General features: G+C 45.5%; 3 protein-coding genes, 1 non-coding gene and 1 pseudogene across 7 annotated transcripts; 4 read left to right on the top strand and 1 right to left on the bottom strand.

Moving 5' to 3' along the window:
• The first annotated feature begins 1189 nt into the window (after nt 1-1189).
• LOC120708658 lies at nt 1190-4132 on the top strand (annotated as a pseudogene).
• A 548-nt stretch (nt 4133-4680) lies between these two features.
• Nucleotides 4681-11063, bottom strand: LOC120708657 (delta-1-pyrroline-5-carboxylate synthase 2). Its single transcript, XM_039994032.1, has 21 exons — nt 10836-11063; nt 10192-10263; nt 9999-10102; nt 9805-9907; nt 9553-9714; nt 9131-9408; nt 8426-8576; nt 8155-8319; nt 7988-8065; nt 7804-7893; nt 7642-7728; nt 7456-7542; nt 7288-7384; nt 7078-7181; nt 6486-6561; nt 6208-6358; nt 6068-6136; nt 5903-5969; nt 5438-5508; nt 5189-5268; nt 4681-5075 (listed from the first exon to the last, which is right to left on the bottom strand). Exons 1-20 carry the CDS (start codon nt 10926-10928, stop codon nt 5190-5192), a joined length of 2184 nt encoding a protein of 727 aa, XP_039849966.1. The 5' UTR covers nt 10929-11063; the 3' UTR covers nt 4681-5075; nt 5189.
• Nucleotides 11064-15777: 4714 nt separating this feature from the next.
• On the top strand, nt 15778-15851 carry TRNAV-CAC. The gene has a single exon. It is a non-coding gene; the product is annotated as a tRNA-Val (tRNA).
• A 1174-nt stretch (nt 15852-17025) lies between these two features.
• On the top strand, nt 17026-20106 carry LOC120708654 (PRA1 family protein A1-like). Of its 4 annotated transcripts, none has more exons than XR_005689412.1 (8): nt 17026-17356; nt 18153-18193; nt 18298-18376; nt 18932-19018; nt 19120-19208; nt 19321-19392; nt 19474-19660; nt 19774-20106. XR_005689412.1 is itself a non-coding variant. In XM_039994028.1 (8 exons), exons 1-7 carry the CDS (start codon nt 17199-17201, stop codon nt 19575-19577), a joined length of 630 nt encoding a protein of 209 aa, XP_039849962.1. In that variant the 5' UTR covers nt 17027-17198; the 3' UTR covers nt 19578-19595; nt 19774-20106. The 4 variants fall into 4 exon arrangements, 2 of the variants coding, with proteins under 2 accessions (XP_039849961.1, XP_039849962.1); XR_005689411.1 differs by having other exon boundaries at nt 19474-19713; XM_039994028.1 differs by having other exon boundaries at nt 17027-17356; nt 19474-19595.
• Nucleotides 20107-21687: 1581 nt separating this feature from the next.
• LOC120708656 (Bowman-Birk type trypsin inhibitor-like) lies at nt 21688-22647 on the top strand. The gene is made up of 2 exons (XM_039994031.1): nt 21688-22052; nt 22153-22647. Exons 1-2 carry the CDS (start codon nt 21977-21979, stop codon nt 22395-22397), a joined length of 321 nt encoding a protein of 106 aa, XP_039849965.1. The 5' UTR covers nt 21688-21976; the 3' UTR covers nt 22398-22647.
• Nucleotides 22648-22698: the final 51 nt, after the last annotated feature.

The raw sequence follows: 22698 nt of genomic DNA, 5'->3' as shown, positions 1-22698 counted from the left end.
AAGTAGAGTTTCACGGGATGTGAGAGTAATATCATCACCATAATACTCCTCTGGCATGATTACCTAGTTCAGTTTTGGTAACCGAACGATGACACTCTCTCCGAGCTTAGATAAGATAAGTTCTTAAGGTTGCGTGTTGTCATCGCCCACTATTTAATAGATATTTGTTGCTTACTACACTGCTTTTCTCTTAACTGAAAATCTTGGAACTCCTGCTAGTAGCAGTAGGCCGGGGCGAAGAGGGCTAGGGGGCTCCAGCGCTAGTGGGTTTCAGGCGGCTTCCGCAGTTCTTTACAGGTAAACGCAAAAAAACCGTAAACGCATTAAAGTGAAACGGTATCTTACTAATTTGAAGTACTAAATGAAGTCTATTTATAAAACTTTTTACATGGATGGGCTGTAAATCGCGAGACTATTCTAATGAGCCTACTTAATCCATGATTTGCAACAGTGCTGCTACAGTAACCATCCGCTAATTATTGATTAAACATAGATTAATTAGCATCATTAGATTCGTCTCGCGATTTACAACCCATCTATGCAAAAAGTTTTACAAATAGACTTCATTTAATATTTCAAATGTCCTGTTTACATCTTTATACATTTTTGCAAAATGAACTAAACACACCCTGAAAATGGAGATTCGGGAGGGACGGGCCGGTGGAGGTATTGGACGATGGACGATGCCCAGTGGGTGAGTTGCAAAACAGAAAGGTTAGAGGAGGGGCGCCGGGAGTCTCTCTGGCGGTAACAGGGAGTTAAGTAGAGGCGGAGCTCTACTCGTCATCTTGTAGCACTCGATTGTTTGCTGTGGACGGTTGGATGAGCATCCGAGGGCCGTCATCCATCGCCTGTGATTTTGCTAAGTTTCAGGTGTCTTTTCATATAGCACCTCCCTCCACGTGACCACGTCCCTCTCTCTTCTCTCTCTCTCCTTTACTTGTCGTCAGAACTCAGAACGGGTAACGTTACTATTAAAAAAAAAAGAGCGGGCAACGTTACGCTGACCAAAATCTCAGCCCAGCATCCGCCGCCGAAGCCGAGCTGGGGATTTCACGGCCTGTCGAACCACCATCCTGGCCCATTCCCAGCCCAAACACATACCACGCCGCTCCAGAAAATAAGCCCACTGGCCTGCCAAGCCACAAATATCCTGCAAAAATCTGCGCGTCACCTGCGCGCGGCGCTGCCCTTTCCGTTCGTTCCGCCTCCGCCTCCTCTCCACCCGCTGCTGCTCTGGCCGAGCTCCGACCCAACCCACACCCCGAAATATCCCCCGCGCCGCCGCACGCTGAAGCCCCTCCTCGCCGTCCGCCGCCTCCGCCCCCGCCCCAGCTCCATCCCCATGTCCGCCCCCACCTCGCCGCGCACCTCCCTCCTCCACTTGCCCCACGGCCCGTTCGGGCCCCGGCGGCCGAGGCGGGCGCGCCTCAGGTGCCTCGCTCCCTCGCGGGCGCTTCGCCGGCGAACGAGAACCATCTGGTACAGACGCTCTGCGCCCACGGGCACCTCGCCCGGGCCGCGGCGCTCCTCCAGGGACTCCCGGCGCCCGGTGGCGAATCTAGCCTAAAAATATAGAGGGGATCATGTCCACTTTTTTCTTCTTTCTCCTCTTCTCTTCTTCCTCCCCTCTTCCTCTTAATTGTTTCATCCAAATAATTAAGAGAGGGGCTTAGGGGGTATCCATGGGTATTAGAGAGGTAGGGGGCTTAATCCCCCCTAGCCCCCCACGTGGATCCGCCCCTGCCGGCGCCCACGCAGCGCACCTACGAGTCGCTCCTCCTCGCCGCCGCGCGGGCCGGGGACGCCGCGCTCGCCGCCACCGTGCACCGCCGGCTCGAGGCCGACCCGGTGTTCCGCTCGGACCCCTTCCTGTCGACCCGCCTCATCGACGCCTACGCCACGCTGAGCGTGCTCCCGGCCGCGCGCCTGGTGTTCGACGAGGTGCCCCTGAAGAACATCTTCGTGTGGAACGCGATGCTCAAGACGCTCGCGCTCGCCGACCACGGCGAGGAGGTGCTCGCGCGCCTGGCCGACATGGGCAGACTCGGGGTCCCTGTCGACAGCTACAGCTACGCGCACGGGCTTAAGGCCTGCATTGCAGCGTCAGCGTCGCACGCGCCGGCCCGGCCTCTGCCCATGTACGGGAGATGCACGCTCGTGCCATTCGTCGCGGGTATGGATTGCACACGCATGTCGCCACCACTCTTATTGACTGCTATGCGAAGCTTGGGACTGTCACCTACGCAGAGCGCGTGTTTGCTTGGATGCCTGAGAGGAATGTTGTGTCATGGAGTGCCATGATTGGTGATGACAGGGGCGGAGCCAGAAAGTTGATTTTTTCATTATTAGCGGGGCCAACCATACAAATTTATATAAAAATTTAATTAAAATTTAAATTTCTAATGTAAATTTGGGGACCATGGGGCCAGGCCGTCCGCCCCCCCCCCCCCCCCTCCGCCCCTGCCTGGTGATGCGGTTGAGCTCTTCCAGGAGATGATGGCTTCTGATGCAGACATGGTACCAAACTCAATCACAATTGTTAGTGTTTTGCATGCTTGTGCTGGGGTGAATGCGCTTGGGCAGGGCAAAGTGCTGCATGCACATATCCTTCGGAGGGGTTTTGACTTACTTGTTTCAGTGCTCAATGCATTGATGGCAATGTACATGAAATGCGGATGCCTTGAAGTTGGGCGGCACATCTTCAATTTGATAGGACGCAGAAGGAATGTTGTGTCATGGAATTCACTTATATCTGGATACGGAATGCATGGCTTCGGCCGCGAGTCGCTCCAAGTGTTTGAGGAAATGATAAAGGAGGGCGTTTCACCAAATATCATCACATTTGTCAGTGTCCTTGGGGCCTGTAGCCATGCTGGACTTGTGGAGGAGGGAAAGAAGCTCTTTGAATCCATGGTGGAGTACAATGTCACACCTCGCGCAGAGCGCTATGCTTGCATGGTCGACCTTCTTGGTCGTGCTGGGCGTTTGGATGAAGCTGTGGAGCTGATACAGAGCATGCGTATTGAACCAAGCCCTCAAGTTTGGGGCTCACTTCTTGGAGCTTGCAGGATTCATGGCCATGCTCTCATCTCTTCGATCTTGAGCCTCGAAATGCTGAAAATTATGTCCTGGCAGATATTTATGCTCGAGCTAAATTGCAGAACCAAGTTGATGTGCTAAAGGAGCTACTTGAAGAGCATGCCCTGGAGAAGGTGCCAGGTTGTAGCTGGATAGAGGTGAAGAAGAAGTTGTACTCATTTGTCTCTGTGGATAACAAGAACCCACAAATGGAGGAGCTGCAAGCCCTGATAGGCGAGTTTGTGATACAGATGAAGGATGAGGGTTATGTCCCTGACACAAGATCTGTTCTGTATGATATTGAAGAAGAGGAAAAGGAGAGGATTCTGCTTGGCCACAGTGAGAAGTTGGCCGTTGCTTTGGGCTTATCAACACAGGCAGGGGAGAGGTTATCAGGATCACCAAGAACCTGAGGCTTTGCGAGGACTGTCATTCTGTGACCAAGTTCATCTCGAGATTCACAGAGCGGGAGATTGTTGTGAGGGATTTGAATCGGTTCCACCACTTCAGAGATGGAGTTTGCTCATGCAGGGACTATTGGTGAAGATGCTGGCAACTTTTCTTTATAGTTATCTTTACTGATTATACTGGATGACCACTGAAGAAGTAGGCGTCATTGTTTTCTTGACACCATTGTGTACAGCCTAACAAATTTGATTAGACTAGGCATGGTGATATCTTTTCAGGAAGGGCCTCAGATTGATTGTTGAGTATGGAGAAATGTGGGACTCGTACCAGACCATTTTGACACATGTAATGATAACCCTTTCCACACATCTTTGTCCATGTCACATTTGCAAACTAAATCAGCAACGATGTATGGAACTGACAATCGATGTGATTCTTGTATATGCCAACTAATCTGCTATGTGCCTGTGACATAAAGGTGCAGACCATTTAGACAGTTTTTTACATGTTGTTGTTGTTGTATTGATCTGCTATGTTATGTAGTTGCACAATGAGCGGTCGTTGCATTCAGAATATTTTGTGGGCTGTGGAGATTAAGGGACCTGATGGTCTGGTGAGATTTGTTGTGTTGAAGAATTCTTTATTCGGCTAATATTTATATGTTGAGTTCTTGACTGTCATTACACAAAAGGCCCGGAGCCTGGGGCCTGGCCTCCTGGGGGTGCCTTGAGCCAATCCCACATGCTCTAGAAACAGAGGCTCCAGTCAATCTGCTGTTCACCGGTAGCCGAAGCTCTTTCCTTTTCATCTCGTGCCAGATGCAGCAGCAGAATAGTCCTCGCGAACCCCGGGAGCGCCCAGATGAGCTATGCCGAGTTTAGATGTTTAGGGTTAAAATTTTTGAAAGAGACTCTTGCTATTTTGGAGTACTAAATGAAGTTTATTTTCAAAATTTTTTGCATAGATGGATTTAGATCACGAGACAAATCTAACAAGGCTCATTAGATTCGTCTGTGATTTACAACCCAACCGTGTAAAAAAATTTGTAAATAGATTTCATTTGATACTTCATGCATGTATCCAAGCATGTGATGTGATGTTTTTGTCAAAAAATTTTGGTATCTAAACACGGCCTAAGCTCATTTTCAAATCTGGGTCACGGCATTAAAGGTTCCGAACGGCACGGTATGATGGCATCATTGCATAATCATTCTGTAAGACGGATCCAATTTGACAGATTTCAGGCGCACATCACTCATGCATTATCATACTATCATAGCCTAGAAACAGAGTCAAACTTCAGCCGGAGCCATGGTACATCTCTAATACAGACGTCTCGAAGGAAGTTCCACGGTTACACCGGCAAGTACACAACAAGGAACAAGTACACCACACAGGCCTCGTACTAAAATGGTCTAGGCAAATCCAATATAATGAAATGAAATAGCAGGCATCGCCGAACTAGATAGTATCAGATCCTTCCCCTCCTTTTTTTAACGACACTAGGCATTATCTTGTAACATGGAATGAAGAAAAGGTACTAAAGGGGAGTTCAGCGATTGTTCGGCTGCAGAGAGGGTCTTTGCCTGCAAAGAAGACGCAAATTGATGGTTAGTGACCGTAGAAAAGTGAAGGCGCAATTTGATGGTTAGTGACCGTAGTAAAGCATTCTTTTGAAGCCGCGTGAACTGTTACTTGCCTCATTGCAAAGGAAGATCCCTGTGGGTGTAAACCACTCCCTTGTCACCGTTCACCACTTGTCCACTGCCTCGTAGGATGCTACATATGGTGAAAGATAAAGATCATTAGTATCACGTGAATACTAACAGTGAGCCAAATTAGATTCTTTTACTCTTGCGATGATAAAGCACCAGGACTAGAAAGAAAAATCTCCCAATCAAATATGGAAATCATGATAAAATCATAAATCCCAATCATAAAAGCATACCAGCGGGTAGTAAGAAGCCCGTCAACACCAACAGGTCCACGAGCATGTATGCGCCCTGTACTTATGCCAACCTATGCAGGCCATTGGAAAGGTAAAAAAAAACAAAATAATTTAATAATAAGTGCATTAAGATCTTACTTCTATCCAAAATCAAAGGCTAGCTGTTAAGGGATGACATCTGTACAACAACACACTTATCCTACTAATACTAAAATTCTACGTGATGGCTTTAGACCTCACTATGGTCCTCCTGGATTGACAAACCATATTACCTCACTAGATTGACAAATAGTTCCTGGCTTTAAGTGCAAACCACATTTTGTTAATTTGACAGATAGTTCAACAATTCAAGTACTTCCTCACTAGATCTTCCATACGTTTTGTTAAAAGCAATCTGTTCATGCTATAAAGTGACATAAGTATACTATGGAAGAAGCATTATGAAACACAGCCAACAGGAAGTACCTCTGCCCCTAGACCAAAGCGAGTCCCATCACAAAACCTTGTGCTCGCATTATGAAACACAGCAGCACTGTTGCAGTTCAATAGAAATGTCATGTCACTCGGTAACCAATGATACTGTCATAAGAAATTCCAACCAGAAGAACAGCAGAAAGAAAGTTTCAATACCTCTCAACTTGTTGCAGAAAAGCCTCTGCAGCCTTTTCATCAGTTGTGATGATGCAATCCGTATGAGCACTGAAAAGAAAGCAAATTTGGTTAAATTAGCCAATTGTCAAGCTGATATGCTCAAAATAAAACCTACTTACCTTCCATAACGATTTATATGATCAATTGCTGAGTGTACATCATCAACAAATTCGAGGGTGCATGCCATTGAGCTATACTCATGCCGAAATGACTCTACTTTTGGTACTTTCAATTTGTCATGTGCAACAGGCCCACCATAAATAACTACTCCTGCAATACGAAAAATAATGATAAAATGAACATAAATATTCAGTATTCACTAGTGTCCCTCTGAATCATTTTTCATCCACCTTTAGTTAAACAAATGAAAGGCGGTAATAATATTTTGAGTTCAGACCTTCTTTCTCAAGTTCCACTAACAAATCATCAAGGCCCTCAGTCTTGTTCAGATCTTTATGAACAAGTAGTGTTTCCTGCAAAAAGTACATTACAGAACCCACATTATATTCTGAAACAAACAAATAGCTTCTAAAGATATGTTCATTATTAATTTTGTTTTAAGAATTATTTTATAAGGTAGCTAATACAATTTCATGATATGTAGATTTTAACAGCTCATTTTTGTGCCTGCATGCCACAAAACGGTGTGGCTACGGTGTGGCTTTTGAAAAAATGGTCAGTATCTTTTTTAAAAATAAACGCTGGGCAATAACTTGTCTTTTAGGCAGAAGTAAAAAAACATGTGCTCTTAATTTGGCTAAATAACCAGTATGATGTAGAATATAAATAAAAATAAAAAATATTAAAAGGGTGAGGGCAAAAAGTAGACAAGGAGAAGTGTATTCTGAGGCTTTGGACTTATTTTCAGGAAAGCATCCACTGGGCAATAGTAAATTACTAAATTAGTTTTAGGAGGAGCATGGTCATTGAAGATATGTGCCCACTTGTAACTGTACTAAGTTAAATACTGTACTAAATTAGAGATGTACCATTGCATTGCACGCTGCTGGGTAATCAACCTTTGCGTCCAATACTATTCGTTTTGCCATATCCATGTCAGCTGATTTATCAATGTAAACATGGCAGATACCATCTGAAGAAATGGAAAAACTTTGATTCAGTCTTATAAAATCACAAAGAAGATGTAGCTTTCTAACTTATGAATAAACCATTTTTCATAACGTTAAAAAATAGCTTACCAGCGTGACCTAAAACTGGAATCTTGGTTGTTGCTTTGATTTGGGAGACGAGATTCTTACTGCCCCTTGGAATGACAAGATCAATCACATCATCAAGCTGCAAAAGTCGTGTGTTTAGACATATCAGTGCACACAATTATCATCAAATGAATCACATTAAATACTCACCGCTAGCAAATCAGCAATTTCATCTTTGGTAGTCACAAGGCCAATGAGCTTTTTACCAACAGAATCTGGAATTGCCCCTGTTATGACCTAGCAAACAAAAAAACAAATTAATACCTTGGACCCCATCTAAGCTAAGGTGTTGTTACATTTCTATTAACTCTAGAGAACTAGCTAAATCCATATTACCTTGTGTAATATTGCGTTTGACCTCATAGCTTCTTTTCCGCCTTTCAAAAGAAGGCCATTCCCACTACGGATTGCCAAAGATGCAATCTGAACCAGAAATCATAAATAATCATTGATTTTGTAGATAATATGTATATGCTATGTTTCTGAATCAAAGTTTACCTGGACCAATGCATCAGGGCGAGACTCAAAAATAATGAGGAGAACACCCAAAGGGCAATATGCTTTCTCAAAAACTAGATCCTTAGCAACCTACAAAAGGAGTTCGTGATTGGTTAAAAAATAGAATGTCAGGAGCTTATCATCTAATCTATCGCAGCATGCATTTTTTCCCCATTAATTTCACCTCTGTTCTTTTCAATGTGTGGGAAATAGGGTCCTCCATGTCAGCAATTGCACGAATGGATCTTGCAAGGTTTGTTATCTACACATATATATCATCAGATATTAGTAAGTTTAAGAAGATAATATTCAATATGAACAGAAAAACAAGAAATGAAAAACGAGAACAACCTTTCCTGGCTTTAGGGTCATCCTAGCAACCAATGATTTCTCATAACCAGCATCTTGTGCAGCCTCCACATCAGCTTCATTTTCTCTCCTAATTGCATCTTCGTTTGCTTCTAGAGCATCAGCAATATCCAGCAAAATCTTCTTGCGCTCCTCTGATGACAACTTCTGTTATGGTGGAATGTGCAACTCCATATATTAATTAAGGTAACCAGAAAACCAGAATGTTATGATGATTTGATATTCCAAATAGTAGCAAGGAAAAAATATATACCTTCAACCATCTTGAACAGTCTCTTGCTGCAACTGCCATCTCTCGAGCTGTAGCTTCCTTGGTACATTCCCATGAATTTGCTTCGTTGTGGAAAAGCGTACCAATTTTTTCTCCTTTGAGAACTTTAATAATGCTATCCGTTGCAAATCCACTTCATAGAAAGTAAAAAAAGATATAAAGAGCTTGTAAATGTTCTAAAGGTAAACATCGCAGAAATGTGTTGTACCGCAAACAGGTAATCACAGAGCTGCTTTTAAGAGTTGAGGCATCCATAGGGGTAAAAAATTGCAATGCGCTTGCCTATTTACGAATAAATTAGTATTTGATAGATTATCACATCTCTTTAAAAAACAATCAAATATTAATATTATAAGCAGAAATATCAAGATTTAGGATTCGATGACTAGAATGCCATGCAATTAAATATGCAATATAGCATTGCAAAAATTGGGACCCCTTAGATATCCAATGCAAATTTGTAGGCTACTCTCCATGATTTCCAAAATTTTAAAAATACCCTATTAATACAATGTTTAGCTAGATTACTCAGTGTCTAAGCACTTTGCAAAGAAAATGACACTGTAACTGCAGCTTGAAACCACAGTTACCATAAGTAGCAGAAAATAGGGTTCTTAAAAATGGATATACAGGAGGTGACGTGGTTCTCCATTTTATTCTAAGATAACATCAAAGAGTATGACTCACCTTGCAATGACAACAGGTACACCTTTTGATGCAGCATTAACAGCAGCAACCACTTTAGCTTGCATGCCACCTCTTCCTACACAAGATTTCTCTCCAAAACTAATTAACTTCCCATGTTTTTCATTAACATATGTGTGGATAATCTTTGATTGAGGATCACTTGGTGGACCACTATAAAGTCCTTCCACGTCACTAAGCATGATAAGAATGTCAGCACTAAGTTCTGCTGCCAACAGAGCTGCCAGACTGTCGTTATCCCAGAATATACCAGAAGGATCCTGCAAGTTAAGTTCATTATTACAATCTGAAAGTAGAAACATAAAGAAGGGCTCATTGTCGTTATCGTATTATCAGGATTGGAAGGTTGATGTATGGCAATCAATTAAACTCCTAGTTGCAGAAACCAAATTAAGGAAACAGACCTCATATGGTTGTCTCCTGGTACTAATGGCATCATTCTCATTAAATAGCGGTATTACTTTAAGATCCAATAGCGCGAAAACAGTCTCACGAAGCTGGTCCCCAAAACTTGGATCCTTAAAGTCACGGTCCGTTACAAGAAGTTGAGATGACGTTACATCAAGCTGCAATCATATAAGCAACCTGTTAGAAACACAGTAACATAGAACTTCTTTTATTACTAGATACAAATTCGTCAGATCAAGCAGACTCACTTGGCTAAACAACGTGTCATAGATCGCCATCAAACCACTTTGACCAACGGCAGCACAAGCCTTCCCATCAAAATCCATCTGCGGGTTCTGCAGATCAGCGAAGCTGCAAGCAAAGGAGAACGGTAAGCAAAATACACTCGAGCCAGAGGATACTGGCAAACCGTTATTAGAGTGTGAGCAAAACTCTCTGCAACCTGCTGTGGATAAGCTTCCGGTACTGCAGCCTCTGCCTCCCAACACCAACAGCGCCTGATGTTACCAGAATCACCTCATACCCTTGAAAATTCAGTTGCTTCACCTGAATATTGAAGCAAGTTAACTATTTAATGACTGAAAGCATGAAACCACAAACACCAGGGGTGAAAGCATATTATCATTATCATTTACCTGTTCACACAGAGACCCAAGCCTGCCCATAGCCAATCGGCCAGTCTGCCCAGTGACAACAGCTGTGCCCACCTGCAACAGGACATGGTAAATAGATGAAGCCGGTTAACGTAACGACAAAAATTCGCTATTATTTTTTTGTTTGAAAAAAATCTGCAGCTTATTTAATCCTCATCTTTGTTCAGTGATGGATCCAAAAATATCTAATCTGCGAATCTCAATGACTGTCCTGCCACTTGGGGAAAAACAAGGGGAATCTAAACCCCATCCCGAGTTTTACCGATCGCATGTTAATCAGCTCCAGGAGAACAGGGAACACACGCAACACTAGACTGAGAGACATAAAAACGTCCTCCGTTTCCAACAAACATATTTACGGGTCACAGATTCCCAAGCCAAAACAACCCTCTGAGTTGGGGATGGAAAAAACAAAATATTTTCTAGAAAACATTGTTGGCCGCAAAACAATGCGAGATCAGACTGAGATCGAATTCTCCACCCTAGCATTCCGGCGAGTAAAAATCACTCAGCCGCGCGATAGGAGCAATCGGACCGAACAGCATCGGCGGCATTCCCCACGAGACGAGACGATGACAAAAAAAAAAACGGGAGAAACAGCAGAAGATGTATGTATGTATGCATACCTTGATGATGACGCGCCTGACGTCCTTGACGAATGCGCGGGTGGAGTCGGCGGTCTCCATGGCCGCCGCGCCGCCGATCCCTCCCCTCCCCATATTCTCCCCTCGCTCGCGAGTGGCTGGCTCCCCGCGGGGCTGCCTGCCTGCCTGTGCCGCCGGCGCTGGTGCGGAGGGCCGACGCCGAACAACAACAGAGAGGCGCTGCGGGGTGCCCGGGGCGTGAGAAATCTGCTGGGGCCTGGGGTGTGCTCGGCTTTATAAAGAAAGGCCGCGTCGCCCCTTCCGCCTCCCCTCACGGGCCACACATGCGCCGCCTGGCCCCCTGGATCGTCTGCGGCGCGCGGGGCCCGTGGCGGCCCGTGACCGCCCCGCGGAGCCCGCCCCCCCGGAGGGGATCCGGCCAGCAGCCACCACACCACGTGTGGCGCCGCTTGTGGAACTGGGCGCGGGTCCATCGCCCGTCCCGGGCGGAGGGGATATAGGAGGAGGGCAGGTGGTTGCGTCGCGGCTCAGCCATTCAAGCCGGGCGTCCTGTGCGGGGGTGACCTGTTGCCCTGCCATTCGACGGGAGGCCGCCGAGCGCAAGCGTACAAGGGTGCTTTAGATGCACGCGGTTCCAAATTAATGCCGGATAAAAAAGATTTCGGATATAGTTTTAATTGCGGCGGCACAGGGCGTGGTGGTACTTGTGATATTTCTGTTTGGGACGTGTTTTATTTGGCAGTGCATGAGTGCTCTGTGCCTCGGACGTGTCACGCAGCCACAAGTTCGGTTGGGATATGCGATGAAGATGAAACGCATTGCCACTTGTGGTATTTTGTCCCTCTTTTTTTTTTTATCATCAACCTATTTCTGAAACTAAGCAGCATTTGGCGTCCACACGATAGCAGATTCACGTTTCCAAACCAGATAGCGCGCAACACGTTAGGTGTACGGACCATGAGGATAAACGCCACGTGGTTATTCAAACTTAGGATTTGTGTGGCCATTGAAATTTGACGTCAGAGTGATCTTGTTTGCATGTTTATATGTATATATACCAACGCAATGGGAAATTAGCATGCATTTAGATTTGGTGATTACACCAAATAAAGCGGTGGTTTCTTGTTTACATGAGACGAGTCAAGTTCACACGAGATGTATAAAGACGACGAGCTTAATAATGGCCAAAACTTGCCTGCTGGCAAGATGTAAGTTGTTAACGGAAAGAACTTAATCGAGTAGTGTAGGCCGGGAGGAATGCGGCGGGGGCTCCCCCCTCCTCTTCCTTCTCCCCCTCTCTCCTCGCGCACTCCTGTCAATGGCGAATGGCGGCGCCTGTGCACAGCGGCACGACTCGGCGGTGGTCCGTGGCCGGATCCACCCTGTGGGGTTCGGATCTGCCCTCACGCCCGCCTGATCTGCTCCCCTGGGGACTCGGTGTGGCGGGGTTCTGCAGCTGCAGTGGGGCCCGGCTGCGGAGTCGGGGCATGCCCGCTGCCGGCATGGCAGGGCTCGACACGGCTCGAGCCTCCATGCGTCAGGGCGCTGCAGCGGCGCGCCCGACGGCGGAGGTTCCTGCAGTCTGCCCACGCGTGGCACGAGAACACCGCGGCCGGAGCCCGGTGCTGGCCCGGAGCGCGACGGGGCTCGGCCTTGCAGCGCCCACGTTGGGTGTGGCGGGGCTCAGCTCGGCGGCATTCGCAGCTGGCGTGCGGCGCGTCGCGACGGCGTGGCCCGGTGGCGAGGGGGCGCTACCCTTCTCTTGCCTGGGCGCGATCTGGTATGCTACCGTTCCTCTGGAGTTGGTCGGGGTGCTAGCGAAAGCGGAGTGTGTGTAGCTAAGAAGAGTGGGCCTCAACCACATGCATGGATACCAACATAGGAACTCCCATGCCCATGGGAGAGACAACAATACTTGGCTGGCTGGTACTCCACGAAAACTGCCATTCATGCTAACATGTATCATGTCTCACCAACCCTTGAGCAATATCAAGATGGAGCACTTAGCTAGGAAATATCTAAGGAAGACGACAGTTGTTGCATTGGCCGCTACCAAACCTGTGGGCTGTAAAACCGTTTTTTTTTTCTTTCTGGGTTTGAGCTGTTGCTCGCTGTTGTTCATGAGATGTAATAAATGTTGCTTTTAGCGGAAGGGCGCGTTTGATTTCGTTGTAGCTAGTCTTTTATGAACAGGAGAGAAAATATTTCGAAAAAAAAGGACACCAGAGAAACACCAATGAACATAGATAAATGCGCCTTTTACAGTATGGAAATATGTATTTGCTTCTTCCCGTAATAACTAACCTTCTGCATGCTGTGATATTAACGTCTTTTTTTTAACTTATGGTAGGAGCGCTGCCGGATCATATAAGGAGCAGAAAGCTGGAACTTACAATTTTTGCGATTACATAATAAATAAAAACACTCGCACCATTAAAGCAAAGATATATATGAAAAACTAGAAGCCCTCTCGGCCCACACACACGCACGCCTTCTCACTTCCATCTATCTCTCCTCGATCATACTCAGCAGTCTTGTTGGCGAGATCGAGACACCTGTGAAGATGCATCGGTTTCTTTCATTCCACACGTTTATAGATGAGAATGGCTGCCACCCTGCCCCTGTCCTGTGGTCCCGTAGTTTGCAGTGACAGGTTCCACCAATCTTCCACCGTGACACTTAATTCTGGAATATTGATTAAGCCTTCCGTCTAGTTATGCACAAGCCACGAAACCTCCCTAGCGAAACAGCAGTCCAGGCACAAATGAGCCGCCGTTTCCTGCTCCTGGTCACAAAAGCAACAAATCGGGTTGCATTGTATCCTTTTGACCAGCAAGACATCCGCTGTCAGTGTCTGAATCCTCTCCTGGATGAGCAGCCAAGCGAAAAAACGGTGTTTGCCTTCTGCCTTTGCCCTCCAAATTTGCTGCTTGTTGAAGGTGCAGAAACTCCCCACGAATTATTCTGGCTTTTTACAAGGTGCAGGAAATGACTACATACTAGTACACGGCATTAGTATGTGCTGTAATGATGGTGTTTTGAGTCCCAACAAAAAACAGGTCATGTAATTTTGAGTCTCATCGTACCCTCTTACTATTCACAAGCAGACCTAAAGGAAAGGAAACAAGGAGAAGCCAAACTGACATCTGCAAGCTCCAATTGTTAAACTGCTTTGCAGTCCACAGTCCACTAATCATGGAGAAAATATCAGTAGGGTATCAATCAAAGATAAAATAAACCAGTTCAGGAGCCTATGATGAAGCGATCAGTCTGCAAATCTGCTGCTCAGCCCAGGTCCCTTTTTTTCATTCCACACGTTCGTGGCCGCCACCCTGCCCCTGTCATGTGGTCTCGCAACTTGCAGTGACAGGTTCCACCAATCTTCCACCGTGACACTTAATTCTGGAATATTGATTAAGTCTTCCGTCCAGTTATGCAAAGCCACCAAATTTCCCTGGCGAAACAGCAGTGCAGGCACAAATGAGCCACCGTTTCCTGCTCCTGGTCACACAAGCAACAAATCGAGTTGCATTGTATCCCTTGACCAGCAAAACATTCGCTGTCTGAATCCTCTACTGGACGAGCGGCCAAGCGAAAAACCGATGTTTGCCTTCTGCCTTTGCCCTCTAAATTTGCTGGTTGTTGAAGGCGCAGAACCTCCTCACGAATTGTTCTGGCTTTTTACAAGGTGCAGGGAATGACCAAGGAGAAGTCCAATTAGTACACGGCATTAGTATATATGTGTTGTAATGATGGTGTTTTGAGTCCCAACAAAAACACGTCATGCTGTTTTGAGTCTCCTCGTACCCTCTTACTATTTACCAAGCAGACCTAAAGGAAAGGAAAACAAAGGAGAAGCCAAACTGACATCTGCAAGCTCCAGTGCTCCACTTGTTAAACTGCTTTGCAGTCCACCGTCCTCAGTCCACTAATCATGGAGAAAATATCAGTAGGGCATCAATCAAAGATAAAATAAACTAGTTCAGGAGCCTATCATGGAGCGATCGGTCTGCAAATCTGCTGCTCAGCCCAGGTCCCTTTTCTGTTGTCTCCACCCGGTGGAGTCCAGTGGACGTCAGAGGCTCAGAGCCGTTTGCACATGCGCGCACCACGTTGCCTCGCGAGAGGCGAGACTCGGCAGGATGTGGCGCCGCCTGGCTATGCGGGAAAGGTTCCTCGCGTCCGGCTGACGACAAGTGGACTTTGGCAGCTAGCTAGCACCTACCACCAACCTTAGGGCTTAGGCCTCGTTTAGGCACCGTTTAGTTCCCAAAATAAAAGTTTTTGGTTGTCAAATCGATTGTTTGACCAGATGTCGGAAGGATTTTTTTGACACTAATTTAAAAACTAATTTCAGAACCCGCTTGGAAACCGCGAGACGAATCTTTCGAGGCCTTTGACCGCACCATTAGCACATGTGGGTTACTGTAGCACTTATGGCTAATCATACCCTAATTAGGCTCAAAAGATTCGTCTCGCCGTGTACATCCAAATTGTGCAATTAGTTTTGTCGTTTACCTATATTTAATACTCCATTCATATGTCCAAAAAAGGAGGCAAAAAATTTTGGGAACTAAACGGCCCCTTAGTTCCCAAATTTTTTTCTACAATATCCGTCACATCGAATTTTTCGACACATGCATGAAGTATTAAATGTAGTTGAAAAAATAACTAATTACACAGTCTAACTGATTAGCACGAGATGAATCTTTTAAGTCTAATTAATTTATGATTGGACATTATTTATCAAATAACAACGAAACATGCTACAGTAACTTTTCGCCAACTTTTTGCGAACTAAACGGGGCCTTACACCCTGCCCAACTCACGCACCCGTGAACTAAACGTGATGGTAGAGCATATACGGTAGTCGAGGAACCTAAGATCCAAAGAGAATCATTTGACACCTCCTCTTGTCACTATCAAACGATTATAAGATACTGTAAATATATACAGCACAAATGCCTGGGTGGTGTAGTTGGTTATCACGCTAGTCTCACACACTAAAGGTCCCAAGTTCGAACCTGGGCTCAGACAAAGTGTTTATTTTTTCCCTAATGTGTTTAAGGTCTGTTTTGTCTTTCTTACCTTCGATTGATGTTTTTCCCTATAATGTACTAGTATTACTAGCTCTAGGTGTCTTATCTTTCCGTGCAATTCAAGTTCTTGTTGTATAGGATGATGTCTTCTTTATTGCAAATTCAATTGTTGGGGTAAAAAGAGATTGGAAACAGGATGGGTATTTAGATAAAGCACGCTTATAATGCATATATCATGGAAAAATGTGTTGGCAGAGGGTTTGGGCAACACAAACCTACAAAATGGAAGAAGCGCACCGTGTGCACCTCTCTAAAATATTCAAATGTAGAAGTCATCATGGTTTAAATATTTGTATCCCGTTCACTAGTATAAAGGCAACGACAATAAAAATTGAAATGTATATTCTTGTGTACAAATACTTTCAACAATCTAAACTTGAAGAAGTCTAGTAATGTTCAAGCTCAACTTAGTCAATATATAGCTCGAGAGCTAGAGCAACCTCAACGATAGCTGTCGACGCATTAGATTAGTCAAGTGCTGTCGCCATCTAGTGTTCCATAGAAACGAGCCGTCTCTAGATTTGTTTCTTCTGTCTCGGTGTCTCCTATTAGGGGAGTCAACATATAAATACAAAGAAACATACAAGTGGAGTAATCATAACGTTTTCATTAATTTTATTTTGGCGTGCACGAGGAGTACTTACACCTATTTAGAAATGAGCTCTTTGATGTCTTTCTTTCGACCTGGGTTTTGCGTCAGTTCTTATCTTTTTCTTAGCTTGTTTGTCTCTAGTTTCAGCTGTTTCTGTTGTAACCTTGGAAGAGTGTTGCTTCCTTCGTAAATGAAACGACATGCTGTGTCCTGATGAGAAAAAAAATGTTAGACCTATGTGAACTGGCCCAGATTTCGAATTCCACTTTTTTCGGCCCAAATATCCGAGTTGGCCCTCCCATTTACCCTCAATCTGGACCGCTGATCCATGATTGGACGGCGAGAAATGCGTGCAGTCGTGTGTAGTTCTCGTCGTGTTCGGCTGGCTGGTTTTGGTGGTTAGTGCTGATTTTTTTAAGATAAAGGTACTATTGGTTGGTTGGTGCTGGTGGCTTATGCTATTTTTATGTAAGAGAAAAATAATATTGGCTGGATGCATAATAAGCGAACATGGTAGCGCTGCGAGTGTCCGGCCGGTTCGAAGCCGAGTCGCCGAACGGCTTCGACGGACCACCGTTCCCATCGAATCATCTAGAAGCGTCGCCGTCTCCTCGCTAGGGTCTGGGCTTCGCCGCTTCGGAGTCGACAGCGAGCTCGTAGGGACGGGCGGCGGCGGCGGCGGCGGCGGCAGCGATGGACTGGAGCTCTGTGACGGCGGAAGACCTGGTGGACGCGCTGCGGGAGGGGGACTGGTCGACACCGCCGCGCCCCGTCTCCGAGTTCTTCTCCCGCTTCACCGCCCCCCGATCCTACTCCAAGTGGACCAGCCGCCTCAAGTGCAACCTCTACTAGTACGATCCGGCACCCAAATCAACCCCTCTTGTACGCTTGATGTTTTTCTTATAACCAATTGAATAATCGCCGAGGTAGATTGGTTCATCTCCTGTAATTTTGGGTTCCTGATTTATAGTGGGGTTGCGGTTGCGGACTCATGTGGAGGTTGCTGGGTTAGGGGCGACGATGAGCTATCAACTGTTGCTATTTTATACATCATGCGAATGGTAGCTGGTGCGGAGATGACATATCCGACTGTTGGTGTTGACCTGTTTTGGGGCGAGTACTAGTCTGTAGATCAGCATGTTGAATATAAAGATCGGTATAGTGTGGTATGGTTAGGGGTGGTAATGGATCAGGGTCTTAATGCTCCCTTCACAATTCAACTCAGCCCTTAATTTAACTAAAAACTATATAAAATATGAGTCCAGTCCATTTGAGGCTGATCCTTAAATTTTTAGTCCATTTACCATCCCTAGGTACGGTACTGGTTTGCTTGAGACTTGAGTTTGGTACTTAGATGGGCCTTAAACTACTTGCCATAAGATATTTATCACAATGGTAGGCTTTGAAGTTTTCTTATGTGTGCTAAAATGTTTTCTCTGTAAACTTGTGCTAAGATGTTTTCTTATGTGAGAAATACTTTGATTATATTGATGAATGATTAGAAGGCATTTCTAAGCTTTGAGATACATGGGGAAAACTTGGGAATTTTCCAAGCTAGTTTAAAATCATGAACTGATTTGTAAAACGTATTCTTACGATTCCATTTATTTATCAAGTCCCCTTTCCCTTTGTTTTGCTTCTTTACAGTTATAGGACGAACTACTTCATCTTGATAATGTTCATTCTTGGTAGGTAAAGACAACTACGACCTATGCGTGGCAGAATTGCTCTACTTCTGCAATTTGGGTTGGATTATGTTTTTTTTAATACCTCCCGCCTCTTGCATCTGCAGGAATGGGCTTTCTTAGGAAGCCAGTTGCCATCCTTGCTGCTTTAGCAACTGGTCTCAGCATTGCGCTTCTCAATGACAGGTGATTTTAACTTGTGCTGAAACGCTCATATTATACTTTCACTATGGTTCGTGAAGTGTTCTTAATTCTATACTCTATTCTCCCCCATGATCTGGAAATCTGGAAAACGCATATTAATGTTCAGCAAATCATTTTCAACTGAATGTTTAAGTTAAAGTGATCTGGTATTACAAATTTTAGTGGATAGTTGTCATGTAGCTTCTGGTGACTTGATACCTTTTATCTATCTATTCCCATGCGAGGCTTTGTATTGTGTCAAAAAGGAGAACATCAAATTCACATTCTCCAAACAATAATTTGAACATACAAATCCGTAATCTTGCTCAATTTTGGAGTTAAAAAGAAAGTTGAAATGCAGCATTTTAAATTTTTTTGATAAAATTGGTGACGCATTTTTGCAGAATAACTGTTTCTTTGTTTTCATTATACATTATATGCCAAAATGAAGAGCCGGCCTGTCCATATTCTCAGAATGTTCTTATACACTGATTTTTTTTTTTGATAATTCTCATCAGGACAGCTGTTATTGACCACTGCTCATGTCTGAGATTGCAGTTTTGCAGTTACTTTCAATGAGAAAGTCACAAGGAGTGTCAGACAATTTTCACCACATTTAGCTGCAAAGATGAGGCCACCCATAACGTGAGGATCTTGTTTTTCCCCCTCTAATAACTCTTTGATATTCTTCTTTCGCCATGCATCTCTGGAAGATATGCTAATGCTATTGGAAATGATGTTTTCAGGCCTGTCATCCGAGGCCGACCAAGAAAAAGAAGATCAATTCATATCTGTGGTCGCCCTCGGTGGGTCTTTGTCCTGTTGTTTTCTGCAGGTTGGTAGCACACTTTCCTTCATATGTTGATACATACCATTGTGCACCCTAGATTAGAAATTTGTCAGTCATGCCAGACCAAGAAAAATCAAATATCATCTGCGTGTTTCAGTTAGCTGCATGCTCTGGTTGACTTCATGCAGCCTCCTCACAGTTTTGTGGGCCCTACTTATTGGTCTGCTTGGTAAGCACAGATGCATGTTTAGAATTTTGAAGTAAATCGTGTATACATGCGATGACTGACAGCTGAGTTCCTGCCTTGCAGCAACCTTGCTTCATGCCAGCTTTAGAACACCTAATTTGAAAGCACGTTTGAACACATTCAGGGAGGAATTTCGAGCAGTATGGAGGAATTACAGTGAGCTGTAATTGTCTTCGCTGTTCAATGTGAGTGCCTTCCTGGATATTAGCGTCAAGACCACTTCAAGTTGTAGGATGTTGCAACGTGTTATGTGAGTGCATCACAGGGATATGCCTGCTGGCTATTGGTGGACACCTTGCAGTGGTAAAGGAGCACCCTACATTTTTTTCCTGTGGGCTTGGCCTCATTTTTTTCGCCATGCAGGTTTGTCATAAAAGAATGATGCAAGTGTCAAATCCGTCTCCAATGCTGTCTCTCTGCTTTTTCTCTTGGGAGATTTTGGCAGGGTCCTTTCTCCTTGCTTCTTGTTGGATTGCAAGTTTGCAACTATGTAGATATCATTAGGTGGTGAAATATTCGAGTTTCAGGGTCCAGTTTCCACCCTAGTTTTAGCTTCTGCCTTGTTTCCAATGTTTGGGGGAAACCTGTATGTGTAAAGGTTGTATAAATCTATTCTCTATGGAAGATGCTGCTTTTGACTTGAAACGTCTGCCTCGAGCTTCTTATTTATAGTGACTATGTTATTTGTGTTGATTCCTTGATTTGGTTCACTATATGTGATTTATAACGTAGATACTCAGATGCTGGATGTAAACTGGATCGCATTTACCATCTGTAACTTTTGGTTGTGAATGCTCAACACATAAGAGGTTAGTACATTATACTCCCCCCACCATTTATTTTTATAAGGTGCCAGTGTTTCAAGATTGGAACTTCACAATTTTCAACTAACAGTTCGTACAAAAGTAATATTATTGGATGGAGTTTGTACTTGATTAAGATTTTTAATAAATATCACATAAAGTTACACAGCAATACCTAATTTTGAAGACCGGTGTATTATATTCAGAGATGGAAGGAGCAGGTAATGTGACATCTGGGGCTGATCAGGGCATTCAATCCGGCAATGTGTCGCGATCACACGTATTGGGCCGAAGGGAGTTGGTGTGCGCAGTGCGGTAATTGGGTTGGGTTTTCCAGTGTGGGCTCGCTTTCTATTGAAGGAGTCCCCGAAATTAACGAGCCGCACCGAGGCACAACTTTCTTTTATTAATTAATGCATCATAGGTTCAGTGAGATCACGAACCAATAAAACGTTTGCAAAATCAGGGAGGGGACACACCCAAACAACAGGATCAACATTGCACGAACGCGGCGCGAAACTGATAGCCATAATATAATTGGCTTCTCTGAAGAGCATCCCTCCTCGTGCCCGGTCATATGCCTCAGATTGCAGCGCCTTGACAAGGGTCAGTGAGTCTGTCTCAAGCACGATATTCTGGAGACCCTGAACCTACTGTAAAGAACCAGCACCAGCCAGAGCATCACTGCATCATACCCCTGGTCATCTCTCACCACAAAAGCCCCATGCACCCTTTTCTCCCGTTCCCAGAAAGCTGCATCAACATTGATCTTCCATACTCCTTCAGGTGGGTTATCCCATCGCTGCTGTTGCATTTCAGAGCTCCTTGTTATCATAGTGCCAAGCCAACAGGTCTTCCATGTCATGCTTGATCGGTATCAGAAGAATTCTGTCTGCATCCTCCTCTCCAAAACACTTCTTGTCTTCTTGAGTCAGCCGCTTGTCAGCAGAGTGTGACCCCGTGGAGTTACAGGACGCCTCGTCACCCCAAAGGATCAGACCAAATGCTGATCGTAGAACCGTCCCCTCTCGCCCAATGAAGCTCGCCGTCCGGGAAATACTTGTCTAGCATGTAAAACCCGAGCACACAATGAAAAGGTGCAGATCTCTAAACCAACTTGTTCTCGTCCTCTTGTTGGGCTCAACAAAACTGACATATCATGGTGCTTTTAGCATCACAGAGCGCTTTAGTCAGATCACAGCAGGCGCCACAACTTTTGCGTTGTGAGTTGTGACACCCCACGTGAAAAGCCGACTAAGAACTAAGATAGTAAGCAAAGCTGCAACCAACTACTATTGTCGCCAAGTAATACTGTGATTTTGATGCCGGAAACGGGATAAAAAGTACATGGAAAGCGTAAAAGGCATTGGCATGAAACACACTCGTTAATCGTTATCCAGGTCGTGCTAGATGCCCAGATCCAGTCTTTGTAATTCCCGTTATCCAGGTCACTCACACCCATTCCGGCCATGCTGCTGCGCGTGCGCTTAAACCATTATGCTATCCACATCCACATTAGGCTCGTCCTGCCGCACCCATTACGCCTTTTTCTAGGACTAGTTGCTCATTTATCTATTGTCACTTTTGCTATCTTGTCAGTTCGGCATGCGGTGGTCACTCATCTTTGACGGTGCTCAGCTCCTATAAAAAGGTCTCCAATCCCATCCCATTAGCATCATACAGATAGCCCAAGCACGAACGATCGAGCTCGTCCCAAACAAGTAGAGTAACTCGCCACTGATCCTTGCAAAAGAGAAGCAACCATGAAGCCCCAGGTGCTGCTCGTCGCGGTGGCCGCCCTCGCCGTCCTCGCAGCTCTGCCCCTCGCCGAAAGCAAAGGTCCGTATCAAGATCACACGCATCTTGCTATCTCCCTCCCCTCCCCCGCTGGGTAGATCTGCGTAGCTCATCATCGCCCTTGCATTGGGTTGCTGCACAGGGCACGGGATCGGGGAGCACGCGGAGGCCGCGACGGCGAGCGCGTGGCCGTGCTGCGACACCTGCGGCTCGTGCACCAGGTCCATCCCGCCGCAGTGCCTGTGCGAGGACGAGGCGCCAGGCGGGTGCCACCCGGAGTGCAGGAACTGCGTCAAGTCCACCGACGGCGGCAGCGACGTCTTCCGCTGCGCCGACCGCATCACCAACTTCTGCAAGCGCCGCTGCACGCCGGCCGCGTCCGCGTGATTGGTTGGACGCCGGGATCCTGCTCTGCTGTCACCTGAATAATACCATGCCGGCAGCTGCCGATCGATTAGCTCCGGCCTGCCTTTGGTTTCAGTCTTCCAGTGTTCCCTCTGCATCCTGCTCTGGATGGGGAGAAGAGATCAGTGGTGTTGTTTTTTTTTCTTTCTAATGTCTGGTCTGGACTCATGGATTTCTTACTGTTTGTCGAATAAAGACCCGTGTTCCACGCACAGACATAGATCTTGTGCAATATCGTCGAGGGCACAAAGCAGGTGTATTTCAAAAAAGAGTGCACGAAGCA

The sequence above is a fragment of the Panicum virgatum genome, chromosome 5K, assembly GCF_016808335.1.
Source record: "Panicum virgatum strain AP13 chromosome 5K, P.virgatum_v5, whole genome shotgun sequence".
Taxonomy (NCBI): domain Eukaryota; kingdom Viridiplantae; phylum Streptophyta; class Magnoliopsida; order Poales; family Poaceae; genus Panicum; species Panicum virgatum.
This window is presented reverse-complemented; position numbering and strand designations above follow the sequence as displayed.

Bases quoted from the DNA above. Each gene is read 5' to 3' on its own strand.
- LOC120708657 (XM_039994032.1), bottom strand. From the start codon at position 10,928: ATGGGGAGGGGAGGGATCGGCGGCGCGGCGGCCATGGAGACCGCCGAC. The intron at 6,359-6,485 runs GTCTGAACTCAA...TTCGTATTGCAG, and splicing joins AGTGGAACTTGAGAAAGAAG to GAGTAGTTATTTATGGTGGG. The intron at 5,269-5,437 runs GTATGCTTTTAT...CACCATATGTAG, and splicing joins GGGCTTCTTACTACCCGCTG to CATCCTACGAGGCAGTGGAC.
- LOC120708654 (XM_039994027.1), top strand. From the start codon at position 17,199: ATGGACTGGAGCTCTGTGACGGCGGAAGACCTGGTGGACGCGCTGCGG. The intron at 17,357-18,152 runs GTACGATCCGGC...GCTTCTTTACAG, and splicing joins CTCAAGTGCAACCTCTACTA to TTATAGGACGAACTACTTCA. The intron at 18,377-18,931 runs GTGATTTTAACT...CTGAGATTGCAG, and splicing joins ATTGCGCTTCTCAATGACAG to TTTTGCAGTTACTTTCAATG.
- LOC120708656 (XM_039994031.1), top strand. From the start codon at position 21,977: ATGAAGCCCCAGGTGCTGCTCGTCGCGGTGGCCGCCCTCGCCGTCCTC. The intron at 22,053-22,152 runs GTCCGTATCAAG...GTTGCTGCACAG, and splicing joins GCCCCTCGCCGAAAGCAAAG to GGCACGGGATCGGGGAGCAC.